Source organism: Eretmochelys imbricata, chromosome 6 (genome assembly GCF_965152235.1).
Source record: "Eretmochelys imbricata isolate rEreImb1 chromosome 6, rEreImb1.hap1, whole genome shotgun sequence".
Taxonomy (NCBI): Eukaryota; Metazoa; Chordata; order Testudines; family Cheloniidae; genus Eretmochelys; species Eretmochelys imbricata.
The window spans coordinates 7,400,569-7,427,055 of NC_135577.1; the positions used below are offsets into that span (position 1 = coordinate 7,400,569).

At 53.5% G+C, this 26,487-nt stretch overlaps 2 protein-coding genes across 2 annotated transcripts in view; both read right to left on the reverse strand.

Moving 5' to 3' along the window:
- The window catches only part of ITGAL (integrin subunit alpha L), a 34,576-nt gene extending 33,210 nt beyond the window's left edge, over positions 1-1,366 (reverse strand). Inside the window, exon 1 of the mRNA XM_077820619.1 lies at positions 1,143-1,366. Within this exon, the coding sequence (XP_077676745.1) occupies positions 1,143-1,203 (61 nt within the window). The 5' untranslated portion in view covers positions 1,204-1,366. The remainder of the gene's footprint in view (positions 1-1,142) is intronic.
- LOC144267068 (uncharacterized) overlaps positions 1-26,487 on the reverse strand; it is a 620,395-nt gene that overhangs the window by 174,233 nt on the left and 419,675 nt on the right. The window contains 3 exon segments of the mRNA XM_077820732.1: positions 2,822-2,825; positions 5,358-6,279; positions 15,992-16,989. Of these exon segments, the coding sequence (XP_077676858.1) occupies positions 2,822-2,825; positions 5,358-6,279; positions 15,992-16,989 (1,924 nt within the window).

Sequence of the window (26,487 nt, forward strand, 5' to 3'; positions counted from 1 at the left end):
GGTCAGGACTCCTACAATTACCACACTGTGAAATTTCAGTTTTAAATATCTGAAATCATGAAATTTCCGGTTTTTAAAATCCTGTGATCGTGAAATTGACCAAAATGGACCGTGAATTTGGTAGGGCCCTACTCATTGCTTATACTCACTTAAAATCTCTCTCTTTTTAGTTAATAAACTTGTTTTGCTGCTTTATCTAATCCAGTGTGTTTAAAGTGAAGTGTCAGGGAAACTCCATTTGGGGTAACAAGGTGTGTGCCTATTATTTCTATTGATGAAATGACAGATTTTATATAAACTTGTAGTGTCCACGAGAGGGCTGGGCAATACAGGACATAGATTTCTGGGGGGAAATCTGAGACTGGGAGTGAATTGGGATTACCCTGCAGTATAACCAAGGCTGGTAAGAGCCAGGGTGTGGCTGGCTGGCTGCAGATCACACAGAGATAGCTGGGAGTGAATTGCATGCTGGAAACTCTTTGTGAGCAGTGTCCAGGCTAGAGGCTACAGCATCAAGGCATTGTAAAGGGCACCCCGGATTACAGGGCAGGGGTGACACAGCTACTCATTAGTCTGGATTGTACCCTGGGTCGGTCACAGGGGCATTGCTAAGGACAGAGGGCATCTGATCTGGGGTGACAATGACAACTGAGGGCAGCTGGCTCGGGACATTGCTCATGGCCAAAGGCACCCAGCCCTGGGCAACTCTAACGACCAAGGGGCTCCAGGCTGGGGCTTGTCTAACAACTGGAGCATGGCCTAAACTCCACTGCCCTCCCTTTATAGACACACCAGATGCTGCCCGGCTGCCATGACATTTCTAATGAGTCTGCTTCTCTCTCGTCACCCCTTCCTTTTCAATCGGTGCAGCCCACCCCCCCTGGCTCTGAGGCCAGCTGCTGCAGTGAGAGGAACCCACAAACCAACTGCAGTGCCCAGGGTTGGTTCTTCCCATCCCCATCCCCGTTTTCCCCAAACCTGGGGCTGGTGCCAAACCAACCTCTCCGCCCTGCTGCCTCCCCATTCAATCCGCTGCCCCACCAGGTGCTTTCAGTTCAGACACCCTCCATCCCATGGGCCTTTCACATGCACCCGGAAGGGGGCTCAGACTGACCGAACCTGGCTCCCTCAATTCAACCCACCTTTGAGAGGCGGCCCGAGCAACAGCAACAGCAGAGGGAAGGCACCTGGGGTCCTGGCCATGTCAGGATCTGGAGCGTGATGGATCCCCGGGGATCTGGGGAGTTAGATGACGCAGGGCATGATGGCAAAGGGAGAAATCCGGCCGGGCGGGCTCGCCTGCCCGTTGTGCAGACAGTGTCTGGGCACAGGCGGAGGGGGAAGGAGCCGGCTTGAGGTGCTGGAAACAGAGTTTGGGGGAAATGATTACGCAGATTTCTATCACCCGCTTTTCCCACGGATGTGGGAGGGGGAGAGGAGTGCAGACGCATCTGCAGAGCGAGAGCACTTCCTTCCGCTCTTCACGCTGATTTCCAGTGACAAAATTCGAAACATCTGATGGGGAAGGTGGGGGAGTGTCAGAAAATCCTGCCTTGTTTGGGTCAGGTGTCCCCAAGCAGCAGGTTTGGGGAGGGGGTGTCATGTCAGGGGACCCCAACTGGAAAAACAGGACTACGTGTAAACTGTGGTCCTGGGGTGCCCTTGCTTTGGGAGTAGGGGTTGTGCCCTTTGGCTCCAAGAGATGCCACTGTGATGGGCTGAATGGAAGAAACTGAGCTCAGATCTTTCCCCCCAGCATCGGGGCGTGACCCCGCAGCCTGCTGGCAGAACCAGGATGGGGCCAGGGCCTTGGTTAAGGTGCTGTGCTGGAGACCTGCGTTCAATTCCTGGCTCTGCTATTAGCTCCTGGGTCAGGTCCCCAAGCCCCTGAGCCTTGGTGTCCCCATCTGAAAAACGCTCTACCTAGATCGGGGTCTCAAACTCCATTTCCCTTCGGGCCAGGGCCAGTCCTCAAATCCTCCCAGCGGGCCAATAATGTCACTGAAGATGGTGTGTAGAAAAGAAAATGTTTCTAGTGTATTTTTTCTTTCGAATGTCTTGGAAAGAATACCGCTGTCGTACCACTTGATACAATGCTTCGCCTGCCAGAGAGCTTTTCGTGTTTGCCAGACACCTGGCAATGCTTCAGTTCTGCCAGTTTGTTGATGTTTGGCCTCAGGGAACTGAGCCGTTGAAACCTTCAGGATTGCAGCCAGGTGGGCATCAGAGAGTTGTGTTCGCTACGTTGACTTGTTTATGTTCATTGTGGAAAAAAGTGACTTGGCCTCCAGAGCTGACTCCGCCCGGCAACCAATGATGCAACCGCCACGGCTGACTCTGCCCGGCGACTGGTGATGGTATCTCCATCCCTCTCCCCCAACCAGTGGGAGCTGCGGGGGGAGGCACCTGCAGCAGACAGAGCCGGCAGCGGGGCTGCATCTCTCCTGCCTGCTCCCTTCCCCCGGGGAGGGATGAAAGAAGTTTTAAAAAAGTTTCTGCGGGCCGCAGCGGGGAGGTTCTCGGGCCGCAGATGGCCCGTGGGCCGGGACTTTGAGACCCCTGACCTAGAGGCTTTAGGTTCCTGGGGGCAGGGACTGTCTCACTGTGTGTCGGGGCAGCAGCTCGCACAATGGGGTTCTGACCTCAGTTCAAGCCTTTGGCTGCTACTGTAATACAAACAGCAATAAAAATAGCATCCCAGTTGGGTAATTCCATTTCATTTCCCTCTACCCGCCATGCCCCCCAGTTGTGGCTTCAACTGACTGCAGGATTCTCTTTCACTTCCCTCCTAAAGCACTGTTCCTGTTAATCACCCCCACACTCCACTCCAGAAGCGGCCGCATCTCAGTGCCAAGTGAGAGATCCTTGTTTAAACAGCCCCCATACCCTCCACCCCCACCAGCTGCATCTCACGAGGAATCTACTGTAGACTTCAAGTTACGAAGCTCCTAACCTCCTCACTTCCCCAGAGCGGGCCTGTAACAGCGTGGAGACCTTCCTGCCACCAGCCCCACCAACAGCACCTGCTGCTGGATTGACCCCCGCCCCCCCTCCAACCCCAAGGGAATAATTCCCTACACCCACTGCATTGCCACAGAGGGCCAGTGGAATGATTGAATCTAACAGAAGACATCTCTGCTACAGAAGCATGGACGGAGTAGACGCCTAAACCCCTCCCCATGTGGTCTAGCCACACAGAGTTGGGTCTCGTCTACACTAGAAAGAGTCTGCCGTGTAGCTTATGCCGTGTTGTTGCAGCCAGGCTGGTCCCAGGATATCAGAGGCAAGGTGGGTGAGGTACTCTAGTATCTTTTACTGGACCAGCTTCTGTTGGTAAGAGAGACGCGCTTACACAGAGCTTTGCTTCGGGTTTGGGAAACGTGTAGTTTATAGCACAGAGTTCCTCAAACTGGGGGCCCTGGCCCAAAAGGGGGTCACAAGACTATTGTAGGGGGGTCGCGAGAGCGGTGGCTGCAGGCCAGGCGCCCAGCTCTGGAGGCAGCGCGTTGCCAGCAGCAGCGCAGAAGTAAGGATGGCATGGGAGGGGGGAGCATCACAGCCTGAACTATTTTCAAAGGGGGTCCCCATCCCAGCAAAAAAGGTTTGAGAACCCCGGTTAGAGCTATACTAGCAAGCCCCCTTGCGGAGACCTAGCTTATGCCACCAACAGAGTTCCTTTAGCTTGGCTTCTATCAGTTCCCCAGGCAGAATAAGCTATTCCAGCAACACGGCCTTTTTCACCGGTATCATTGGGTCTCCCCTACGTCTTTTTCCAGCAGAGCTTTGGTGGTCGGGGTGTGATTTATTATTTTTTTTTTAACTGATACAGTTACATTGCATAACAAGATCTAAGGGCTGGAGGTTGAAGCTAGACAATTTCAGACTGGAAATAAGGGGCAAAGTTTCGTGAGAATAATAATTAAGCATAAGAACAACTCTCCACGGGTCACGGTGGACTCTCCATCACTGGCCATTTTTCAATCCAGTTTGGACTGACCTTTTAAAACCAGACCCTTTGCGCTTTCTCCCATGCTGAACTCTCATGCCGGGGAGGGGCTCCCCCTTAAACATCCTCCTCCTTCAAATCCCTCCTGTGCCATCAGTCCTACAAAAAACTTGACAGTGTTTAGACCGCTGGTGCTGAGACCATGGTCAGTCATGCTGACCAGCAGTGTCCCATTGTTTCCTTGTACTCCACCATCATTCCGTCTGTATCCATCTGTTGTCTCTTGTTCTAGACTTTGATTGTACGATTTCTGGGACAGGGACTGACGTCTCGTTCCGTGTCTGTACAGCACCAAGCACCGTGGGGTTTTGGTCCACACCAAGGATTCCGAAGCACTACGGTAAATAGAAATGAATAGCAATAATAAAAAAAGTCCCTTCATAACAGAATAACTGAGCCCACACTATGGGGGCTGCACCCCTTTAACTAGACCGGTGTAGTGAAACAGCTACAAATGTGTGTAGATACGGCTTTACTGTGGGACACACCCAAACCAAGCAGAATTTAAAAAAAATAAAACGGCCAGACTTTTTTCATAAAAGATCAAGAAAAGGGGCCCAAACCCAGCCTTAACTTCCCCCCCTCTGCAGGTCACTTTAAACACTGACATTTGGTCCATTTGCATGGCAGAAATGATGGGTTCTTGTTTTGGGGATTGCTGTTTCACCTTGTTAAATACCACGTCAAACAGCCTTGGAAAAGACAATTCGTACAGAGACAGGAAAGTTCAATTACCACTGACCAGACTCCACACCTCCGCCACACACTGCCAAGAATGTCAGTATATCACTGTGCTAGGCATAAGGACAGGCTGGGTGATTGTAATGGTCCCTTCTGGCCTTCCACATCTATGGTTGGGATTTCCAAGGGGGGATTTCGAACCTGGTCACTTGACACCATTAGGGTCATTTGAAAATTCCAGTCAATTTATCTGTGATAGTCCAGCCACGTTCTCACACCAAAACCACGTTGACATTGGCCAATGGTTGATCTTCTCCTCAGGTTGATTAATCTACGATAATCCAGCCACATTCTCACACGAAAACCATGTTGACATTGGCCAGTGGTTGACCTTCTCCTCTGGTTGATTACTTTATGATAATCCAGACACAAATGCACAACAACACCATAGTGATATTGGTCAATAGCTGATGCTCTCCTCCAGCCAATTAATCTACGATGTTCCAGCCATGCTGTCATGCCAATGCCACATTGACATTGGCCAATGGTTGATGTTCTCCTCCTGCCAATGAATCCATAATATTCCAGGCACCTGCTCCTGCCGGCACCACACTGATACTGGCCAATGGTTGACTTCCAACGGATGCACTCCCCTAGTGGCCTCTGTCACGTGTGACTTCTCTGATGCTGGATCAGGGCCGAGCTCTCGATGAAGCTTTTCCCACACTGGGGACACTTGTAGGGCCTTTCGCCTGTGTGGATCCTCCGGTGTCGGAAGAGGGTGGAGCTCTGGCTGAAGCTCTTCCCGCACTCAGGGCAGGTGTAGGGCCGCTCCCCGGTGTGAATCCTCTGATGCCTAATGAGGGTGGTGCTCTGGCTGAAACCCTTCCCACACTGGGTGCACTGGTATGTCTTGGCTTTCAGGTGGGACCCCTCGTGCTGAGCCAGACCTGAGCCATCCCGGAAGCTCCTCCCACACTGGGGGCACTTGAAAGGCTGCTCCCTGGCATGGATGCGCTGATGCCGGAGGAGGTTGGAGCTGCGGCTGAAGCTGCGCCCGCACTCGGGGCACCTGTAGGGTTTCTCTCCGGTGTGGATGCGCTGGTGGATGATCAGCGAGGAACTGTCCAAGAAGCTCTTCCCACAGTCAGGGCACTGGAAGGGCCTGACGCCCAGGTGAACCCGGCAGTGGGCGGAGAGCTGGGAGCTCTGGTGGAAGCTCCTCCCGCAATCGGAGCACGTGTAGGGCCGCTCCCCCAGGTGGGTGCGGCGGTGGGCCAGGAGGGCGGAGCGGTGGCGGAAGCTCTTCCCGCAGTCAGGGCAGAGGTAGGGGCGCTCGCCTGCATGGGAATGTCGGTGCTGCAGGAAGCAGGAGGCCTCAGCGAAGTTCTTCCCGCAATCGGGGCACTGGTGGGGCCGCAGTTCTCGGTGGGTGCGCTGGTGCCGGATCAGGTTGGAGCTGCGGCTGAAGTGCCGGCCACAGTCGGCACAACGGTAGGGCTGCTCCCCGGAGTGGACACGCCGGTGTGTGAGCAAGGCCGAGCTGTCCACAAAGCTCTTCCCACACTCGTCGCACTTGAAGGGTTTTTCACGGACGTGGGTCCGCTGGTGCCGCAGGAACTGGGTGCTCAGTCTGTAGCTCTTCCCGCACTGGCTGCAGATGGTCAGCGGCTCCCCCAGCTCGGGTGGCAAGAGGGACATTTGAGGGGTTCCTGCCACACCTCTTCCTGAGAAGGTCCCAGCTCCTCCTTGTTCTCACGCCCGTCCCGGCACCTGCTGGGAGAGAGTGAATGAACCTCAAACACTATGACTCAGATCCAAGCTCTGATCTCCCCTGGAGCTGGCTGGTTGGCAGGGAGGGACCTGCCCTGCCCTGCCACCTGCCACCTGCCGGCTCTGGGACCTCCCCTGCCACTCTGCTCCTGCAGCCCGTTCCAGCTGGGAGAGAGAGAGAATCCAGCCGGGGCTCGTTCCCTGCGCTGGGGAGGGAGGAGGGGCAAGGGGTTTGTCGCTGATCTCGGTCAGGGTCTATGCAGCCCCGCCACAATGGGGGACCCTGATCTTGGTAGGGGTCTGTGTGGTGTCTGGTACAATGGGGCTTGATCTCAGCCTGGGTCTGTGCAGGGCCTGGCACAATGGGGGCCCAGATCTTAGTCAGGATCTGTGCATCACCCAGTACAATTCACAGATTCCAAGGCCAAAAGAGGCCGTTGTGATCATCTGTTGTGAACTCCTGCTTAACACAGGCCAACGAACTTTCCTAAAATAATTCCTAGAGCGGATCTTTTAGACAAAAACATCCCCTCGATTTTAAAATTGCTAATGACGGAGAATCCACCACGACCCTTGGTAAAATCTTCCAGTTGTTAATTACCCTCACTGTAAAAACATATGTCTTATTTCCAGTCTGAATTTGTCTAGCTTCAGCTTGCACTCATGGGATTGTCTTATATATTTGTCTGCTACATTGAAAAGCCCATTATCAAATATTTGTTCCCCCTGCAGGTGCTTAAAGATTGTAATCAAGTCACCCCTTAACCTTCTCTTTGTTAAACTAAATAGATTGAGTTCCTTGAATCTATCACTATAAAGCCTGTTTTCTAATCCTTCTAATCCTTTAATCAGTCTTGGGGCTCTTTTCTGAACCCTCTCACCAATGTAGCAACATCCTTCTCTAATTGTGGACACAAGAATGGAATCCACAGTACTCCGGCAGTGGTCACATCAGTGCCAAATATAGAAGTAAAATAACCATCCTACTCCTACTTAAGATACTGCTGTGTATGCATCCGCTTATGCATAGAATCAGAGAAGATCAGGGTTGGAAGGGACCTCCGGAGGTCACCGCGTCCAACCCCCTGCTCAAAGCAGGACCAACACCAACTAAATCATGTCTTATCCCTTTCGGCCACAGCATCACATGGGGAGCTCATGGTCAGCTGATTATCTGCCATGACCTCCAAGTCTTCAGAGGCATTGCTTCTCAGGTTAAAGTTGTAAGCATCATCTACATCCTTTGTTTCTATAGTCACATTTAGCCAGGGGTGAAAGTAAGCTGGTACGGGCCTGTACGGCGTATTGGTAAAAGGTGGCCTTCGGTACCGGCCCGTATGGAGCCAACGTGAAAGCGCTGCTGTGGCAAAGGACCCTGCTTTGAGGGCAAAAGGAGCAGCTGCCCCAGGGCCGGCGATTTAAATTGCCCCAGGCGGCGCAGGCCAGGCAGCGTGGCTGGGTTGGCTGGGGGACGCTGACCCCCCCCAGCCCCGCCCCTTCCACCCAAGGCCCCGCCTCTTACTCTGGTAAGTGTTGAATGTTACTTTCACCCCTGCATTTAGCCATATTAAAACACAGATTGTTTGCTTGCACCCAGTCTACCAAGCAATCCAGATCGCTCCGTATCAGTGACTTATCCTCCTCATTATCCATCGCTCCTCCCATTTTGTGTGTTGCCAGTAAACTTTATCAGTGGCGATTTTATGTTTTCTGCCAGGTCATCGATAAAAATGTTAAATAGTGGGGTGCCATGAACTGATCCCTGTGGGACCCCGCTAGAAATACACCCACTTGCTGATGATTTTACAGTTACATTTTCAGACCTATCACTTCGCCAGTTTTTGGTCCCTCTCATGTGCGCCAGGTTAATTTTACGTCGTTCTAGTTTTTTTTCAAAATGTCATTCAGTAGCAATGCCAACACCTTACAGAAGTCTATCTTACATCAACACTATTGCCTCTGTCAACTACATTTATAATCTCATCCGAAAAAACCCCCCACCCAAGTTCTAGCACAGTGGGGCCCCCTGGGCTGTAGGGGAACCCCACTCGAGGGCTGTTAAGTTACTGATCTGATCTAAGAGACAGGGAAGAGGTGTTTTGACGAATAAGTCACACTTAGCAGTAGAAGTCATTTTGCAAACATCACCTAAGGGCCTTGAAACCACACAGTGTGTTAACCCTTTTCATGCCACGCCAGAGCTGCAAAAAGCAGCCTAAACGTGCCGAGGTGCAGGAGCTAGGGAGTGGTTTCCAGCAGATCCAGGGTTGACAGTTTGGTTCAATGGCTCTCACGCGAATTGCTGGGGGGGGGGGGAGATCTCAGCACACGACTCCCCTTCATTGCCTGGGGTCAGTAACTTTGCTCCAAGGAAGCGGTACAAACCACAACCTCCAGTGGGGTCCCGGGGGCTCGCTGCTAGGCTGGGGGGTGGGCTGGGGTGGGGGGACAGCCTGCTGGGCTCAGCTGCACAGACCCACCTCTCCCAGCACTGCCCTAAAGCTGTGTGTGTGGGGGGGGTGTTCTCCGGTCCCAGCCCCCCCTTCGGCTCCGACCCCCCCGGCCCTGCGGCCGCTTCGTCCAAGCAACGATTTCCTGCCCCGGCCGCTGTTTCTCTCCCTCCCCGGAGCCGCCGCCCCTGCGCCCCCACTCACCGCCCGGCTGCAGCGCACGGGGTGGGGGGGGGTTACTGGTTGGTCCCCTGGGGCGCGGGGGGGTCTCATTGCAGACAGGGGGTCCGGCCCCTTGGGCAGCGGATGCTGCCTGAGTCCCCGGCCCAGGGTGCAGGCAGGGGGGTTGGACAGGAAGGTCCCTGCGCTATTGCAACCCCGCGGTCGGCTCGGTCGGCTCCGCTCCGGGAAGATCCGCTTTGGATAGCCCGGCCTGGCGGCCCCAGGAGCCGGGAAAGGCTCTGCACGGGGCGGAAGGATGCAGGGTCCCCCCCGGGGGGCTGGGCTGGAGAGAGGGGGGGATAGATCCCTCCTGTGGAGGATGCACCAGTTCCCCACACCTTCAGGAGAGACCCCCTGGCCCCCCCATCCCTGGCGTACCCACATCCGTTGGCTCCTCTTGCCCCATCTCCGATGCCCCGGTCTCGCCGGGACGGTGGCCCTGCCCAGCTGCCCCAGTGCCCGTCCATGCCCACCCTGGCACCAGGTCTTGGTTTGGGGGTTCAGCTGGGACCCCGAGGAGCCGGCGTTGGGGGAGCTCAGCGGACTGGTGCAGATTCCCTGGGGCGGATAACACAGACCCCCTAGCTAGGGCTGAGTGGGGCAGGGGATCCGGACCCTTGTAGGCTCACAGTCCGAGAGCGAACTCACAGCAGAAGCAGATATTGGGGGACCCATTATGGGCCTGGCTGGACTTTAATGCAGCGCCCCACAAAATCCGGGAATTCCGCCCCCCACAGGATGGTCCTAAAGAGGGAACCCTTCTCCCTCCCAAAGAGCCCCCAGGGAAACCCTAGGGGGCTCTTTCTCTGATGTATCCAAGGCCATTATAACTGGGGCTCCAGGACCAGAGCCAGGAGAGTGCAAAGCATTGGGGCAGGGGGTCATTCCCCAGGCGCCACAGTGATCACAGCCAGCTGGGAACTAGGGCCTCACTGGGGAGCCAGGTCTGGACACCTGCTGGGAATGGATAGTTTGGGGCAGGGCCGCAGAATGCCTGGGAACCTCCAGCATCTCCAGGCCCGGGAGGGGACTGTCTTTTGTAAGGAACAGGCCAAAACACTGTGTTCCCCTATGATCTGATCTGTAACCACTGCTCTAGACTCCACGCCCCTCCCAGCACTGCAGACAGAACCCAGGAGTCCTGCTCTACCCCACATCCCTCCCAGAGCTAGAGAGAGAACTCAGGAAAGCTGATCCTACATTCAGTGCTTGTCGACCAGTTAATTGTGTGGCTTGTGGGCTAAAAGCTTAGCCACATCCCCCTCTGGGGGCTGGTCCACAAAACAAAAGGGGCTCAGGCCACGCCAGTCACCTATGAGATAAGATTCTTAGAGTCGCACATGATGGGATTGTTTTTCCTAGTTTCCTAAAAAAAAAAAAAAAATCCTTGTTTATTGAAGTCACACAGTGAGAAACCGCCCTGCAAAGACCAGGTTTGACTGTGAAAAGCCCCTTGGAATCTGACAATTCATGGGTTCCTGCCCCCACATCACCCATTTTAGGTCAAGGAGATGGGGTGTGGCCAGATACCTGGGAGCTTCTCGGGCTGCTCTGGGCCCAGGAGAACTAGGAGCTTGGTAAGCGCTGTGGAGAGAGGAGCTGGGTGCCCCGCACCTGGGAACATCCATCTGTCTGGCTTCTCAGGGAGCAGCCCCTCCTGTTCCCAGCAGCCTATTGTGTTCACGCACTCCATGGCTCCCGAATGTGGCTGGGGGCACTCTGCTGCACCGATCTCCTGTGCTGCCCTGAAACTTGCTGCGGGGGCAAAGGGGGGGAACCTTCTGGCCTCAGCTGCACAGACCCCGCCTCCCTCCATGCAGCTCCCAGGGCTGGCTGGGGGGAATCTCTCTGGTCCCAGCTGTGGTTCAGGCTCCCAACCCCTTGTCCCTGTGGCCGCTTCCTCCAGGCAGGGGATTTCCTGTCTCTGCTGCTGTTTCTCTCCCTCCCCCGGAGCCGCCTCTCACTGAGACTCTTCTCTGCATCTCCCCTGTGCCCGGCCCCCCCAACTCACTGCTCCAGCTAGGAGGGGTCTGTGGCAGTTGGAACTTTGAGGCTCAGGAGGTTCCAGGGTCAGTGGAACATTGGGGCCTGGAACCTGGGCTAGATGGAATCTTGGGGTCAGGAATGTTCCATAGCCATGGGGGCAGATGGAACACTAAGGCTTGGAAAGTTCCGTGACTGCTGTACATGGGAGCAGACTGGGTGCAGTTGGGATGGGGTTGTGTCCTTTGGGGTCCGCTGAGGAGAGGGAGAGACCCTAGCTGGCTTTCCCCACCACCACCCTAGAGATAGAGGCATTCGCCTCTCTCGGATACTTTTTTGAGATCCTCACTGAGGTGAGATGGGACTGATGCCAGCCGTTGCAGACTGAAGTCCCCTCACCCCGGGCAAGGGAGATCAGCAACCAGAGAATGCTGGGAGAGATGGGGTTAAACCACAGGAACCTCCCACTAAGCAAAGGTTTCAGAGTAACAGCCGTGTTAGTCTGTATTCGCAAAAAGAAAAGGAGGACTTGTGGCACCTTAGAGACTAACGAATTTATTTGAGCATGAGCTTTCGTGAGCTACAGCTCACTTCATCAGATGCATACCGTGGAAACTGCAGCAGACTCTATATATACACAGAGAATATGAAACAATACCTCCTCCCACCCCACTGTCCTGCTGGTAATAGCTTATCTAAAAGCCATTTCCAGCACAAATCCAGGTTTTCTCACCCTCCACCCCCCCACACAAATTCACTCTCCTGCTGGTGATAGCCCATCCAAAGTGACAACTCTTTACACAATGTGCATGATAATGAAGTTAGGCCATTTCCTGCACAAATCCAGGTTCTCTCACTCCCTCACCCCCCTCCAAAAACCCACCCCCATACACACACAAACTCACTCTCCTGCTGGTAATAGGTCATCCAAACTGGCCACTCTCCAAGTTTAAATCCAAGTTAAACCAGAACATCGGGGGGGGGGGGTAGGAAAAAACAAGAGGAAATAGGCTACCTTGCATAATGACTTAGCCACTCCCAGTCTCTATTTAAGCCTAAATTAATAGTATCCAATTTGCAAATGAATTCCAATTCAGCAGTTTCTCGCTGGAGTCTGGATTTGAAGTTTTTTTGTTTTAAGATAGCGACCTTCATGTCTGTGATTGCGTGACCAGAGAGATTGAAGTGTTCTCCGACTGGTTTATGAATGTTATAATTCTTGACATCTGATTTGTGTCCATTTATTCTTTTACGTAGAGACTGTCCAGTTTGACCAATGTACATGGCAGAGGGGCATTGCTGGCACATGATGGCATAAATCACATTGGTGGACGTGCAGGTGAACGAGCCTCTGATAGTGTTAGTGATAGTGCCTCTGATATTGATAGCTATTACCAGCAGGACAGTGGGGTGGGAGGAGGTATTGTTTCATATTCTCTGTGTATATATAGAGTCTGCTGCAGTTTCCACGGTATGCATCTGATGAAGTGAGCTGTAGCTCACGAAAGCTCATGCTCAAATAAATTCGTTAGTCTCTAAGGTGCCACAAGTACTCCACTAAGCAAAGGAAATCTTGCTGCAACCTTACACCCCTTCAACTTGCCTTGGTTATCCAGCATCTTCCACTGGCTGGGTGTGACACAGCCATAGGAGGACTCTTACCCTCTGGACCATAATTCCTGAGTTGGCTGGGCAGGGTCAGGAGGGATCCTGATGGGTTTGGCTGAACTGACCTGTCCTTTAGACATAGCCCAGGGAGTGACACACCTTATAGAAAATGGTCACTTGGCTTCAACCCTTTAGATAATAATTCACAAGCCGAGTTAGGTCCCATTCAGCCACCCGTCCTGAAAGGTTGATGGCTCATTTATCCTTCTGGGAAATTCCTGAGAGTCCAAGTCAACATGGATCTTACTGAAACAAGATTTGTTAGAAAAACAAGGAGACATCCACATAAAGGTATCCAAGACCAAGGTGTCCAAATTAGCCAGGTCTAAGGCATCCCACCCTTGCCCAAACTGGGCCACACAACTCTGTCATGGTAGTAAAGAAATAGTAAGGTCTCACACTCCCATTTCTTTGTTTGCATTACAGTAGCATCTCGGGGCCCCGTTCTGCTGGGCGTTGCACAGAAACACACTCAGAAACAGCTCCTGGCCTGAAGAAATTACCAATTAAACAGAGAAAGGGACAGATAGGGAAATTGAGACAGAGATGCCCACAATCTCATGAAGAGGCTGGGGCAGTCACGGAACCAGATTTGTAGAGCTCTAGCCCAGTGACTTACATGTAAAACACTGCCTCCGAGTGCCCGGAGAACTCATTCCCAGGCTCACCCTGGGGGACCCTGTTCTTCTGTAGTCACATCTTTCAGCTCTACCAGTCCATCTCCTGCGGGGTTCCAATGATCACACCAGTTAGCCCCACAAACTGCCTCACAGCGACTGATCTCTTTGAGTCTATCTATTTAGCTTAACAAAGAGAAGGTTATAGACTTGATCACAGTCTAAGTACCTACAGGGGAAACAAATATGTGATAGTGGGCTCTTACATCTAGCAGAAGAAGGTATAACAAGTTAAAGCTAGACAAATTCAGACTAGAAATAAGGTGTCAGTTTTTAACATTGAGAGTAATTAACCTTTGGAACAATTTACGAAGTGATGGATTCTGCGTCACTGGCAATTTTTAAATCAAGATTGTTTGTTTTTCAAAAAGCTCTGCTCTTGGAATTTTTTGGGGGAAGTTCTATGGCCTGTGTTCTGCAGGAGGTCAGATAGGCTGATGACAATGGTCGTTCTGGCCTTGGAATCTATGAATGTTACTTTATCATTTTGACTTTTACTTTATATTAAAATTTATAATACTGCCACGCTCTTATACACAGTGCTTTTCCTCAAGTAGATCTCAAAAAGTGCTTTACAAAGGTCAAGTATCATCACCTCCATTTTACAGATGGGGAAACTGAGGCACAGAGGGGTGACATGACCTGCCCAAGGTCACCCAGCAGGCCAGTGGCAGAGCTGGGAATAGAATCCATGTCTCAGTGCAGTGTGCGATCCACTAGACCAGGGGATCTCACAACAAATTTTTTGGGGGCCTCAGAGTGCGGCCACCAACTCTTGCTGGTGGCCGCGCTGACAAGTTTTCCTAAAATATTTAATTAACTTTAGGAAAAACATATAAATATGCACATATGTCCAAATCATTGTAATTTATGTAGAGTTTTTTCAGACTCGGTAATAAAAATAATTTACAGCTGTCTCTATTTGTTACTGGACATAAACAGAATAGAAACACAAATAAGGTGCTTCCCGTGTTCTTGTCTTTTTTGTGGTTTCTTTTGCTTTTTTGGTTGCGCTTTTTCTTCCCCCCTAAGACTTGCTAGCTGATAAGTTTTCTGCTGTGAAAGTGATCTTTGTATGTTTGCTAATATCACTTTTCACAGCAGACTTACTCAGCCCCGGCAAGCCCTGGGACAGATTAAGCCCTGGTTGGAGAGGTGGGCAGGGAGGCAGCGGGGCCCAGGGACAATAGGGGTGTGCATAGGGGATGGTGAGCCTGGGGCTGGAGCCTGAACCAGAGCCGCCACTGCGTGGATGGAGACCGAAGCCCCATGGCTGAAGCCTGCCCACCTTACCCCCGGGAAAGTGGGGAATTTACCAGCTGCCTGCACCTGCAGCGTGTCTGTCTCCAGAGGGGGGCAGACACCAATCACTGCTGACGGCCCTGGGAGAGGGGCCACTGCTGTGCGCCCCTCTGCCCCCATCACAGCCCAGGAGGCTGTTGCCACAAGAAAAGGCCCTGGTGGCGAAACACTGCCCTAGACCACACTGCCTCTCAGATAACAGAAGACATAATTAGTCAAAACAATAAATAAAATGAAATATTTCCCCCAATAATATTTTGTGAAAAATTATGAGCTTTCAACAAATCGGGGTGAAAATCAAATTTTTAAAATCTCTGACATTCAAAGTTTTCGTCCCATGAGAAATTCAATCAGTTTAGGGGTTAGCAGCAGACTCACAGAGTCATAGAAATGGAGGGCTGGAAGCGTCCTTGAGAAGTCATCTAGTCCTCTCCTCCACACTGAGGCAGGATCAAATATACCTAGACCTTCAATGAGAGGTGGGAGCTGTTCGAGATCTGGAACTGTTCTTAAAAACCTCCAGGGCCACAAATTCCACACAAATTCTGATACACGCTCCAGTCACCAGAGGGAAGACAAGAGGACATCTCTGTGCAAGCAGGGGGTGCATACCCACTCCAGAAATGTACCCACAATGCCCCTTGTGACGAAGTGGGGGATTTTCTTGTTTTTTCCAATGGTTTGCATGCAGAGGGGGTGGGACTCAGTTTCCCTGTGTGTTACTGGTTTAATGAGGTGATGGGAGAGGGAATTTGTTGTTACAGAGGACCGGCAAGGGAACTTGGGACCCCAGCCAATGGCCTGGAGAATGGATACCCCAGCAACTGGTGACCTGGCGACCCGGAGGCTCAGCTCAGGAGTCGCTCTGAGAGTTTCTTATGCTGTGTTCAAACGCTCAATAAACCCTCCTGTTTTACGTTGGCCGAGAGTCGCTCCGGTCTAGAGAACAGGGTGGCATTATTCCTTTTGGGAGTGGAGGCCCCGGAGGTCCAGAGCAAGTGGACTCCCTGAGGGGGCCGACGGCGAGAAACAGGTGTACTAAGGCTCAGAGAGGTGCGTCTCCGGGAGGTGGAGGGGCTTAACCCCCGAGACAGAGTGGACCCCCGAGAAGGGCTGTCACACTGAAGGGGGTTCCCCCCACGGACCGCACGGGGCTATGAGTGGGCACGACCTGTGAGTCCGAGACACCCCTGCGCGGGCAGGGCAGGTCCCCCGCCAGCGTCCCTAGGCCGTGTGCATTTTCTGGTGCTTGGCGAGGTAGGAGCTGAGGCTGAAGCTCTTGCAGCAGTCGGGACATTTGTAGGGTTTCTCTTCCGAGTGGATCTTCTGGTGCTGGATGAGGGTGCAGCTCTCGCGGAAGCCCTTCCCGCAGTCCGAGCAGCGGAAGGGCCGCTCCTCCGAGTGGGTCCGGCGGTGCTTGATGAATGCGGAGCTCCAGTTGAAGCTCTTGCCGCACTGGGCACAGTGGTAGGGCCGCTCCCCGGTGTGGGTGCGCTGGTGCTTGATGAGGGTGGAGCGGTGGCTGAAGCTGCGCCCGCAGGCGGGGCACCCGTAGGGCCGCTCCCCCGTGTGGACGCGCCGGTGCTGAGCCAGCTGGAAGCTGTGGCTGAAGCCCTTCCCGCAGTCAGGGCAGGGGTGGGGTTTCTCCCCGGTGTGGATGTGCTGGTGGGAGCGGAGGTGGGAGCTGCGGCCGAAGCTCTGCCCGCAGTCGGGGCAGCGGTAGGGCCGCTCCCCGGTGTGGATCCGCTGGTGTTGGATGAGCAGCCGGCTGAGCTTGAAGCTCTTCCCGCACTCAGCGCACTCATAGGGCCGCTCCTCGCTGTGCACCGTCTGATGCCGGCTCAGGGCCAGTTTGGTGCCAAAGCTCTTCCCGCACTGGGGGCACGGGTGAGGCCTGTCCTCTGCACCCATCTCACCGCCCACGCCAGGGCGTTCCCCGGTGTGGGCGTGCTGGTGCTGGATCAGGTAGGAGCTGTCCCCAAAGCTCTTCCCACAGGCCGCACACCTGTAGGGCCGCTCCCCGGTGTGGGTGCGCTGGTGCTTGGCCAGGTGGGAGCTCTGGCTGAAGCCCTTCCCGCAGTCGGGGCATTTGTAGGGCCGCTCCCCAGTGTGGACCCGCTGGTGGACAACTAGGTGGGAGCTGACCCCAAAGCCCTTCCCGCAGTCGGGGCACTGGAAGGGTCTCTCGCCAGTGTGGGTGCGCTGGTGCTGGAGGAGGTGGGAGCTGCTGGTGAAACCCTTCCCGCAGTCAGGGCACTGATGGGGCCTCTCCTCTCTATGGGATCTCTGGTGCTCAGCGAGGTCTTTGTATTGAGAGAAGCTCTCCCCACACTGCCCACATATGGCCAGTCTCCCCTCCGGACGCCCAGAGCAGTCTCGGAGCTGCCAGGGATCTCCTTCTCGCTCAGCAGAGCTCTCCCTTGGGAGGTTTCCTCCCTGCCGTCCCGCCCCACCGACGTCTCCCTGCTCGGGGCTCCAGGACGTCGCGTGTCGCTCAGGTTCTGCAGGCCCTTCTTGCTGGGGATTCTCCTCCTCGTTCTCACTGGCTGCCCCGGCACCTGCTGGGAGAGCGAGAGAGAGAATCCAGCCAGGGCTCGTTCCCTGTGCTGGCGAGGGGAGGCCAAGTAGTTGGTCACGGAGCAGAAAACCTGATGGGCAGGAATCGAAATCCCACAAACCCTTCCCTGAAGAGAGAGGAGGGGCGGGGTCTGCTCCAGTGGCCCAGCTGAGTCCCCAGAGAAAGACTGAAGGGAGGGAGGGCTCCTGCCAGGCATCAGGCAGGACAGGTGGGAGCTGGGAGTGACACCTGCCATGAGGACAGGGCACCTGTTGAGTGAGACGAGATGATTAAGGAATTATTTATATTTGTATGTGATAAGAAGGCTAGGACCGAAAACTCAGAGCCTTGAATAACGAGGATATATCTGAAACTCATATTGCAACGCTCATTTAATCTTTTATAACAAGGACGAAGGAAGCGGGGAGTACCAGCTGGTATTTAAGGTGGGGATCAGGCTAGATCCCACCCTTGTGTAAATGGGCATCACTACACTGGAGTCAATGGGCCAGATCCCAGCTGGTGCGAATCAACGAGCAACACGGATTGACATTAGCTGTGGATCTGGCCATACATTGCTAGGGCCCGATACACGGAGCTGTGTCGGGCCAAACCCTTGTACGTTGCATCCCTTTCCCGCCCAGCACCCTTTGCCTGCCTTTGCCTCTTAAGGGTGAAAGCTCTTTGGGTCAGGCACTAGGTCTCTGTGTTTGTGCAGCACCTGGCACCGCGGGGCACCGCACCTGAGCGAGGCGTGTACGTGCTGCCACACTAGCGGAGACAGAACTGGGGGGCTCCCGGCGGCTTTGCTGGGATCCCAGCGTTTCCCTTCCCTCCCGGAGGGTCTCCGAGCCGGTGTGGCTCATTCCTCACCTGGGTGGGCGCCTCTCGGGGTCTCTCTTTCCTCGGAGCCCTGGAGATCCAGGGCCCTCGGCTCTTCCCCTGGCTCCATGCGGGGGATCCCGGCCAGGTTGGGGTCGGGGAATCCTGTTTAGGAGAAGAAACCGGTGAGATGCGCCTGGGGGGTGAGGGGGGGGGGGGATGTTCCCAGGGGCTCTTTGAGGCAGGGAGACCCCTGGGGGCAGATGGGCCGCGCCCCATGCAGGGGAATCAGGGATCTCCAGGCACACGGGGCCGGGGGGGGGCAGCAGCTGGCCCCTTGTAGCGATGGGTCCGGGCACGGCCCCATGGAGGAGCTGCCGCTGGGATCTAAGCACGGGGGGTTTATTGAACATGCACGGGGAGGGCAGGGCTGGAACAGGGACCCTGCCGGCCCCAGCTGCACAGACCCCCGGAGCTGGATGGGGGGGGTCTCTCCGGTCCCAGTTCGGCTCCGATCCGCCCCCCGGGCAGCGATGTCCTGCCTCTGCGGCTGGGTCTCCCCGCTCCCGCCGCACGTGGGCCGGGACCGCGCCGGCCCCTCCCTTCCGGCCCGGGGCTCGGCGGCTCTCGGAGCTCGCTGGTTTTAACTCTGAGCTCGCCAGAGCACGGCGATCGGGAGAGCCCCGCCCCCCCCCCCCGTCACGCCCCCCCCCCCCCGCCCCGAACAGGCACCAAAGACCCCGGCGCGGAGCAGTGTCTAACCCCCGCACCTCCCCGGGATGAGCCCCCGCCCCAGGGCAGGTGGGGGATACTCTGCACCCCACTTGCAATGGGGGATCCTCGCATCCTCCCTCAGAGACCCCCCCCCCCGGGAACCCTGCACCCCCCCCGGGGCCGGACCCTGGCTCTGACATATCCTGGGCTGTTGTAACCCCTGCCCCTGTAGTGGGGGCTCCAGGCAGGGCCAGATTGAGACCTTACGCGCCCCTAGGCACAGCGTCTTCAGTGCCCCCCCAGCTGCCCTTGGTGTTTTCCATTCAAAAATGAAACTTTTAACCCACTATTAACTTTTAGGCACCCCTAGAACGCTGCCAGCACCCCTGGGCACGTGCCTCCTGGGCCTAACTGGGAATCTTGCCCTGGCTCCAGGAACTAGCATGTGGGAGAGGGATCTGGGTACCCACTGGGAACTGATATTAGCGGTGGGGATGGTCGGAAGTCTGGGAGCCTCCAGGGCAGTGCTGGCCACAGAGGGGACTTTCCCCAGATGTTCCTGGCTCCTGAACGAGCAGCTCCCTGCAACTTGGAGAGAGGAGCCAGGCGCTGGAGAGGGCAGGAGGCCATGGGCTGGCCTCTCAGGGACCTCCGGTTTCTAGCGGCCTTTGGGACTTTCACCCCAACCCGAAGAATAACCCACACCGGGTGACTCGTGTGTCCCCATCTAGTGGCCAGACTATTTCTGGACGTTTATGAGCTTCCTGCAGCCTCTCAGCTGAGGGCCCTGATCCCATCACTCAGGCAGCCGTGCCTTGAGCTTTCAGATCCAGAGCTCCTGGGTTCAATCCAGGCAGACGTCCGGCCAGAGGCATCATTACAAGAGGCTGCAAGATCCAGCAGAGCAAAAAGCCCGCAGCATTTGGATTCCAAATCCCAAAGCGGAGAATGGGCGATAGGGAATGGATCACTTCATCCTGTTCTGTTCATTCCCTCTGGGGCACCTGGCATTGGCCACAGTCGGAAGACAGGATACTGGGCTAGCTGGACCTTTGGTCTGACCCAGTAGGGCCGTTCTTATGTTCTTAATTCGGGACAGGCATAGATATATAGGGTACAGGCTGGGCCTGGGGGTTAATGTTTCCTGCTGAGCAGGGGAAGGGAAAGTAACTCACTCTGATGCAGATACTTCCAGTATTCAGTTCCCTTTCAGCCTGGCTGAGAGAACCTTGTCTCCAGAACAGATTGCCAACTAACATCAGCCTGTCCCTTGCCATATCAGCCCGTCCCCTGGCTGATATGGCAGGGGACGGGCTGATATTATTTGGCACCCCGCACATGAAGATTACAAGACATCTTAATGAGCAAGGGCACTGGATTCTACCCCATATGGAAGAAATTGGAGGAGACTCAATGCGGTCAGACTCTCAGCTGGTGTAAAGTGGCATCGCTCCAGTGATTTCAATGAGGCTCTCTAGCCCATTATGTCAAGGCTCTGAACCTTCTCCCCAACCCACCATGTAATTCAGGGACAGGGTCTCTCTCAACATGGTTTTCCTGGCATCTGATAAGATTCAAGCTCCCACCAAAGCATCTCCACACACATCATTACACTCAACTTTGATGACATTTCTCTGTTGGTCTGTAATGCGATCACTTTTGAATGCCCTGGCTGATCAATTCCGCAATTTCAGGCCCTGTTCTAGGTGTCAAGGGGCAGAACCCCATGGATCTGGCAAAAAACAGGAAAAAAACACCCAGAAAACTGGAATGGCAAAATGTGGGGTGCACCCAGCCCTTGGTCTTTGGCTAGCAAAGCTACAGCTTCCACCACCTCCATAATTGTCCGTAGCTCAAAGGAGAGGCTGATGACACCTTCCTGTGTCCCATAACCCCCCATCTCAGTTTGAAAGGCTGACATCCTGCATGACTTAGCTCCCAGATAGAAAGAAAATAAAAACCGGGGGAAGGGGCAAAGCAGGGTGTGAGGGGGCGTACAGAGCCCCTGGCATGAGCGGGAGAATGGGGGACCCTGGTACAGGGGGAATAGGAGCACAGAGACCCTGGCATGGGGGAATGGGGGCATAGAGAACCGCGGCTAGAGGGAAAATGAGGGACCCTGATATGGGGGAAGGGGGAATACATAGGGAGAAGGGGGGAATAGGGGATGGGGAGGCAGATAGAGCCTCAGGAATGGGAGGTGAACAGGGGATAATTGTATGGCGGATGGAGCCATATGGGGGACGGAGGATGGAGCCATATGTATGGGGTATTGTATGGGGGATGGAGCCATATGTGCTGAGGAGGGGAGTCCCAGAAATAGAAAGGGATGAGAGGGTGGCCCACAGGAGCTAGTAGGGGAAGTAGAAGAATGCAAGGAGTCCCTGGCTTGCGCAACGGGCTCAGCCTGCAGAAGCAACCAAGTGTGAAACTCTCTCGTTTAAAGGTGATTTGAGGGCCAGAAGGGTCCGTTGGGATCATCTAGTTTGATCTCCATAACGCAGGCCAGAGACTCACCCTGTGATCTCTGCATGAAGCCCACAGCTCGTGGCAGAGCGACAGCATGTCTTCGAGGATACCCTGCCAGTCGCCCTCTAAAGACCCCAAGGGAAGGAGAATCCACCATGTCCCTTGGTAAGGCTGCCCCAGTGTCTGTCAAAAATGTGCACCTTCTCTCCGGTCTGCCGCAGCTCCCAGCTGTGGATCTCGTTCAGACTTTGTTGATGACAGAGCCATCTGCCATCAGGAACCTCCTTCCCATGCAGGGGTGTGTAAACCCGAATCAAGTTACCTCTGAGCCTTCCCTTGGAGAAACCAAAGAGATGGAGCTTCTTCTGTCTTTCACTACAAGGAAGGTTTTTCCAGACCTGGAATCATTCTTGTGGCCTGCACTTCAGGCCACTCTGCTCCCTTGCAGTCCAGGCTGAGGCCTAACGTGGGGGGCGGAATACCCCACACGTGCTACGGTAGGGTTCTCACACTTTTCTCTGCAGCAACTGGGACACTGTCCGAGTTGGCATACAGCACTAGATGGTGCTAGGATCTGAGCCAGTCTTGCAATGCCTATGAACCCACTCCAGATGCTGGGAGTGGGCAACAGGGGATGGATCACACAACGATTACCTGTTCTGCTCATTCTCTCGGAAGCACCTGGCATTGGCCACTGTCGGAAGACAGGATACTGGGCTAGATGGACCTTTGGTCTGACCCAGCATGGCCGTCCTTATGTACCCTCCGGTTTGAACTGTGGGCACCAGAACTGCGTATAGTCTCTGGGGATGGTCTCCTGGTTCCTATTCGACGTTCCCCTGCTCATACAGCCTAGGATCCTGGCCAGCCTTCATAGCCACCGCAGCACTCTGGGAACTCACTTGATGGCAGAGACTGACCTACCAGGTCAGCTTCTTTCCCACACAGCCTGTGGGTCAATGGCAGGCGCTTTCCTGGATGGGAATTCCCTGGTGCTGAATCATGACTGAACCCCTCTCCCTGAGGTGGGTCCGTGGCCGGGCCCCTCTGAGCTGATTTCCTGGTGTCTAGCTGTAGTCAATCTTCCAACCAAACTTCCCACCCTTCTCCCTCCCCATGTCACTGGATGGCAGGGGTCCCCTCGCTGTGGATCCTCTGGTGCCGGATCAGGTTGGAGCTGCGGCTCAAGCCCTTCCCGCAGCTGGCACAGCAGAAGGGCCGCTCCCCAGTGTGGGTGCGTTGGTGACGGAGCAGGCTGGAGCTGCGGCTGAAGCGTTTGAGGCACTGGGTGCACTGGTAGAGTTTCTCCCCCGGGCCGGCTTCATTCTCCTCCAGGGGCTCTCCCTGCTGCTGTCCTGCCCCGCCTGGGCTCTCGCTGGCTCCTCCCTGTGTCCTGTGCAGCTCTGTTCCTGCTGACCCTTCCTGCTGGGGATTCGCCTCCTCGTTCTCACTCGCTGTCCTGGCACCTTCTGGGGGAGAGCGAGAGAAAGAGAGGCAGCTGATGGGCAGGAAGTGAATCCCCCCAAAGCTGGGGGAGGCCAGGGGTCAGACAGGGCAGGTGGGAGCCGGGAGTGATGCTTGCCCTGAGGACAGGGGACAAGACAAGACAGACTGGAGAGCTCCCAATGGCTTTGCTGGGATCCCAGCTTTCCCCTGCTCTCTGAGCCGGCGTCACTCACTCCTCACCTCTCAGGCTCTCCCTTTCCTTGGAGTCCTGGAGAATCAGGATGCTGGGCTCCTCCCCGCGCTCCATCCGGGAGATCATGGCAGGTTTGGCTGAGGGCGTGAAAGCCGAGAGGAGATGTAGCACAGCATTGCCACAACTGGCCCCTGAATCCAGCGGATCGAGAATTTTCCATGGAGATTTGCTCAGGGTCGTGGGGAGAGATTGGTAGACGCTCATAGAGTCTAGTCGGATCTCCTGCACAACGCAGGCCGGGGAAACCAGCGTAGATCTGGGTGAATAACTGAGGTGTTTTTGTTCAGTGGGTGACCTAAGCCTGACTGGGGCTTTCAGTGCTGCTCTCCTACCGACAATAGGAAGTGGCTCTGATTCACCCAGTGAGACCCCATACTGCACTCCTGACACACAAAATTAAATACTGTGCAAATGTTCTCCCGGCTGTTGAGCTCAGCCCTGCCCAGCTGCCTGGGTGGGTTCCCTCTGGCCTCAGCCACAGGTCAGCTGGGCTCCCTTTGTCCTGGCAGCCTGTTCCTCCCGGCAGCAATTTCCTGCCTCTGCCTGTTTCTGTCCCTCCCCTGGGCCGCCTCTCGCTGTAATTCCCCTTTAGCCCAGAGACTCACCGCTTGGAAGCCTTATTCCCAAAGGTGTTCCCAGGAGAGCTCATCAATTGGATCCAACCCCTCAGTGCACAAGGTGCTGAGAGACTCCAGCCTGATACTTCCAGAGGAAACAGCTGAGAGCAGGAAGTTCCTGTCTTTATTAAGTTCCCCTTACAGCATAGCCTGGCCCTCTCTGGAACTGGGGAAGGCTTGGGAGCTCTACGGTTATTTCTTTCAGTTCCCCAAATACATGGAAATGAGCACTATAATCAACGTATTAAATGCAAAGTGCATCCCTCTGCGCCTGGACTGGTCTAAGAAATTAACCATGCAAAGGTTATAAATAAAATCCACCTAGTGAATCGTTTCAGAGTAGCAGCCGTGTTAGTCTGTATTCGCAAAAAGAAAAGGAGGACTTGTGGCACCTTAGAGACTAACCAATTTATTTGAGCATAAGCTAGTGAATGTTTGCACAGCCACGGCATTTCCCCCCCGTTTCACACAGGTGTTTGGTTGCAGGTTAGGCTCCTAAATGTCGGAGTCAGAGTTCATCAAATGGTTCATAGTCGATTTCTGGGCCGGCACCCTGCAAATCCACTTGTAGGGCAAACTCCTCAGCTGCTGAATGCACAGAGTGTGGGAATTTCAAAAGCACACGGCGCCGGACTGGTTCTTCTCCCATTGAAATCAAAGGTAACCTCCCCTTGACTTCAAAGGCTATTTCTACACTACATAGCTGTACCGCTGCACCTGCTGTAAGGTCTTCCATGTACTTGCTCTAGGCCAGCGGTACCTCTATCAGAATTCGCTACCTCTCCCCTTTCAGTCTCTGGCCCAGGGGTAGCAACTTCTGCCAGAGCATCACCCATCCGTTGCAGTTACCTACCTCTGGCCTGGAGGATGACAAAGTTGAGAGGTAGCAAACAGTGATGGGAATTTGCTACCGGTTTGAAATCTCCATTGTAAATGTGGACACAAATAAACACGGATATTTTTCAAAATGTAAAAAGACTTTATTATTGTAGCAAGGTATAGAAACAAGGACAGCTTACTTTTCATTTCAAGAGTTTTTCAAAAACAAGCATCTAAACGTATTTACAGATACAGAGTTAACAACACAATTTTTGTTCTTAACTGAGATGTACATTAAAATTAAACTTCTCTATTACTGGTTTATATTCCAGCTGTGTTATTCCAAGAAAACCAAAATATTTCTCTTTACAAAACAATGCCACAATGTACATTTTTTATAAACAACTGAACGAGGCACATTTTGTGCAGCTGCACTTTTTCTCCTCATCCGTTACATTTTCTTCATTGATTTCCTCTGGCAGGCAGGGCACATGTGCCCACCTCTCACAAGAGTCACACTGGACCTTTGATAAGTAAGAGATGAGAACACGAAATCACAGAATTAATCGTGCTAAATATAATTTCAATTAATTTATACAATTTATAAAAACTTATAACATAAAATTAATTTCAATTAACTTATAAAATAATATTCCTTGAACATATAATCATTAGTCAGATATGACTATCAACAGCCTTGCCAGAGGATGTTGTGAAGGCCAAGATATGACAAAATTCAAAAAAGAACTAGATAAATTCGTGGAAGATAGCTATTAGCCAGGGATGGTGCCCCTAGCCTTTGTTTGCCAGAGGCTGAGAATGGGCGACAGGGGACGGATCACTTGATGATCACCTGTTCTGTTCATTCCCTCTGGGGCACCTGGCATTGGTCACTATTAGAAGACAGTGGGCTAAATGGACGTTTGGTCTGACCCAGTTTGGCCATTCTTATGGAAATATTTACTTCTGTGGAATTATTACAAGAATCCTGCCCCTTTGGCAGGTTATTACGCTGGGTCTATATGTAATTGGCTAGATGTTGGGTCATGACTTTTGTTCTTGTACTATAAACAATCATATTCTGCTTCCTCATCTGCTCCAACACATGGTGTGTGTTTCTCATACATTTACTGTTTCTTACCCATCATGCAATCTTCACTTTCTTTTTTGCAAGTGACCAAGTTGGAGTACACGCAGTACTCCTCCACGCTCTCTGAAAAATCAATGCGCTGTACTCAAATTGTGATTACATTGTGACCAAACCTCTAAACACAAATCTTGATTAATGTCAATTATGTCAAGTAATTAAACTGGTTTGCGAACTTTTTTTTTATTTTTTTGGGTTGGGGGGTGTCCTATTTTAGATGATATTTTGTACCCCAGTCTAGGGGTTTCAAACTTTTAGTTTAATGCAGGTGGGTAGAACAATATCCAATTACATTTCACTGCTTGATCCGTAGTAACCACTCAAACCTTCCACATTTTTCACGACTTGAAGAAATTATTCATACAGAGTCACCATTCGAGACCCAAACTTGTGACATACCCCACTGTAGATGTATTAAGGTAACTGTTTGTGATATGACATTATTCCACTTTTCCTATTATCTTCCCATATCCTATGGGCTGACTTGGTAATATGTAACAAAGCTCTTACCTGCCTCTTCCATCAAAAGAATTGCTATTTTTCTTCTGCACGTAGTGAGAGCCTCTTGTGTGGTTTCTACAGCACTGATGTCTTTATGCTGTAAAAACGTTTCTGCAAACTAAAAACAAGTCTAATTAGAAAAACACAGGATAATTAAGGCTGCGTGTCTGTCACGGAGGTCACGGATTTTGTGACTTCTGCAGCGGCTGGTTCCAGAGCTACCCGAGCAGATCATGCAGCCCCTGGTCCAGAAGCACCAGCCGCTGCTGGGGCAGTTGGGGTGTGGGAGGGGGCTAAGGGCTGTAGCAGGGGGTTAGGGTGCAGGGCGGTGCTGACCTCAGGGGGCTCCCCAGAAGCGGCCAGCATGTCCCTGCAGCTCC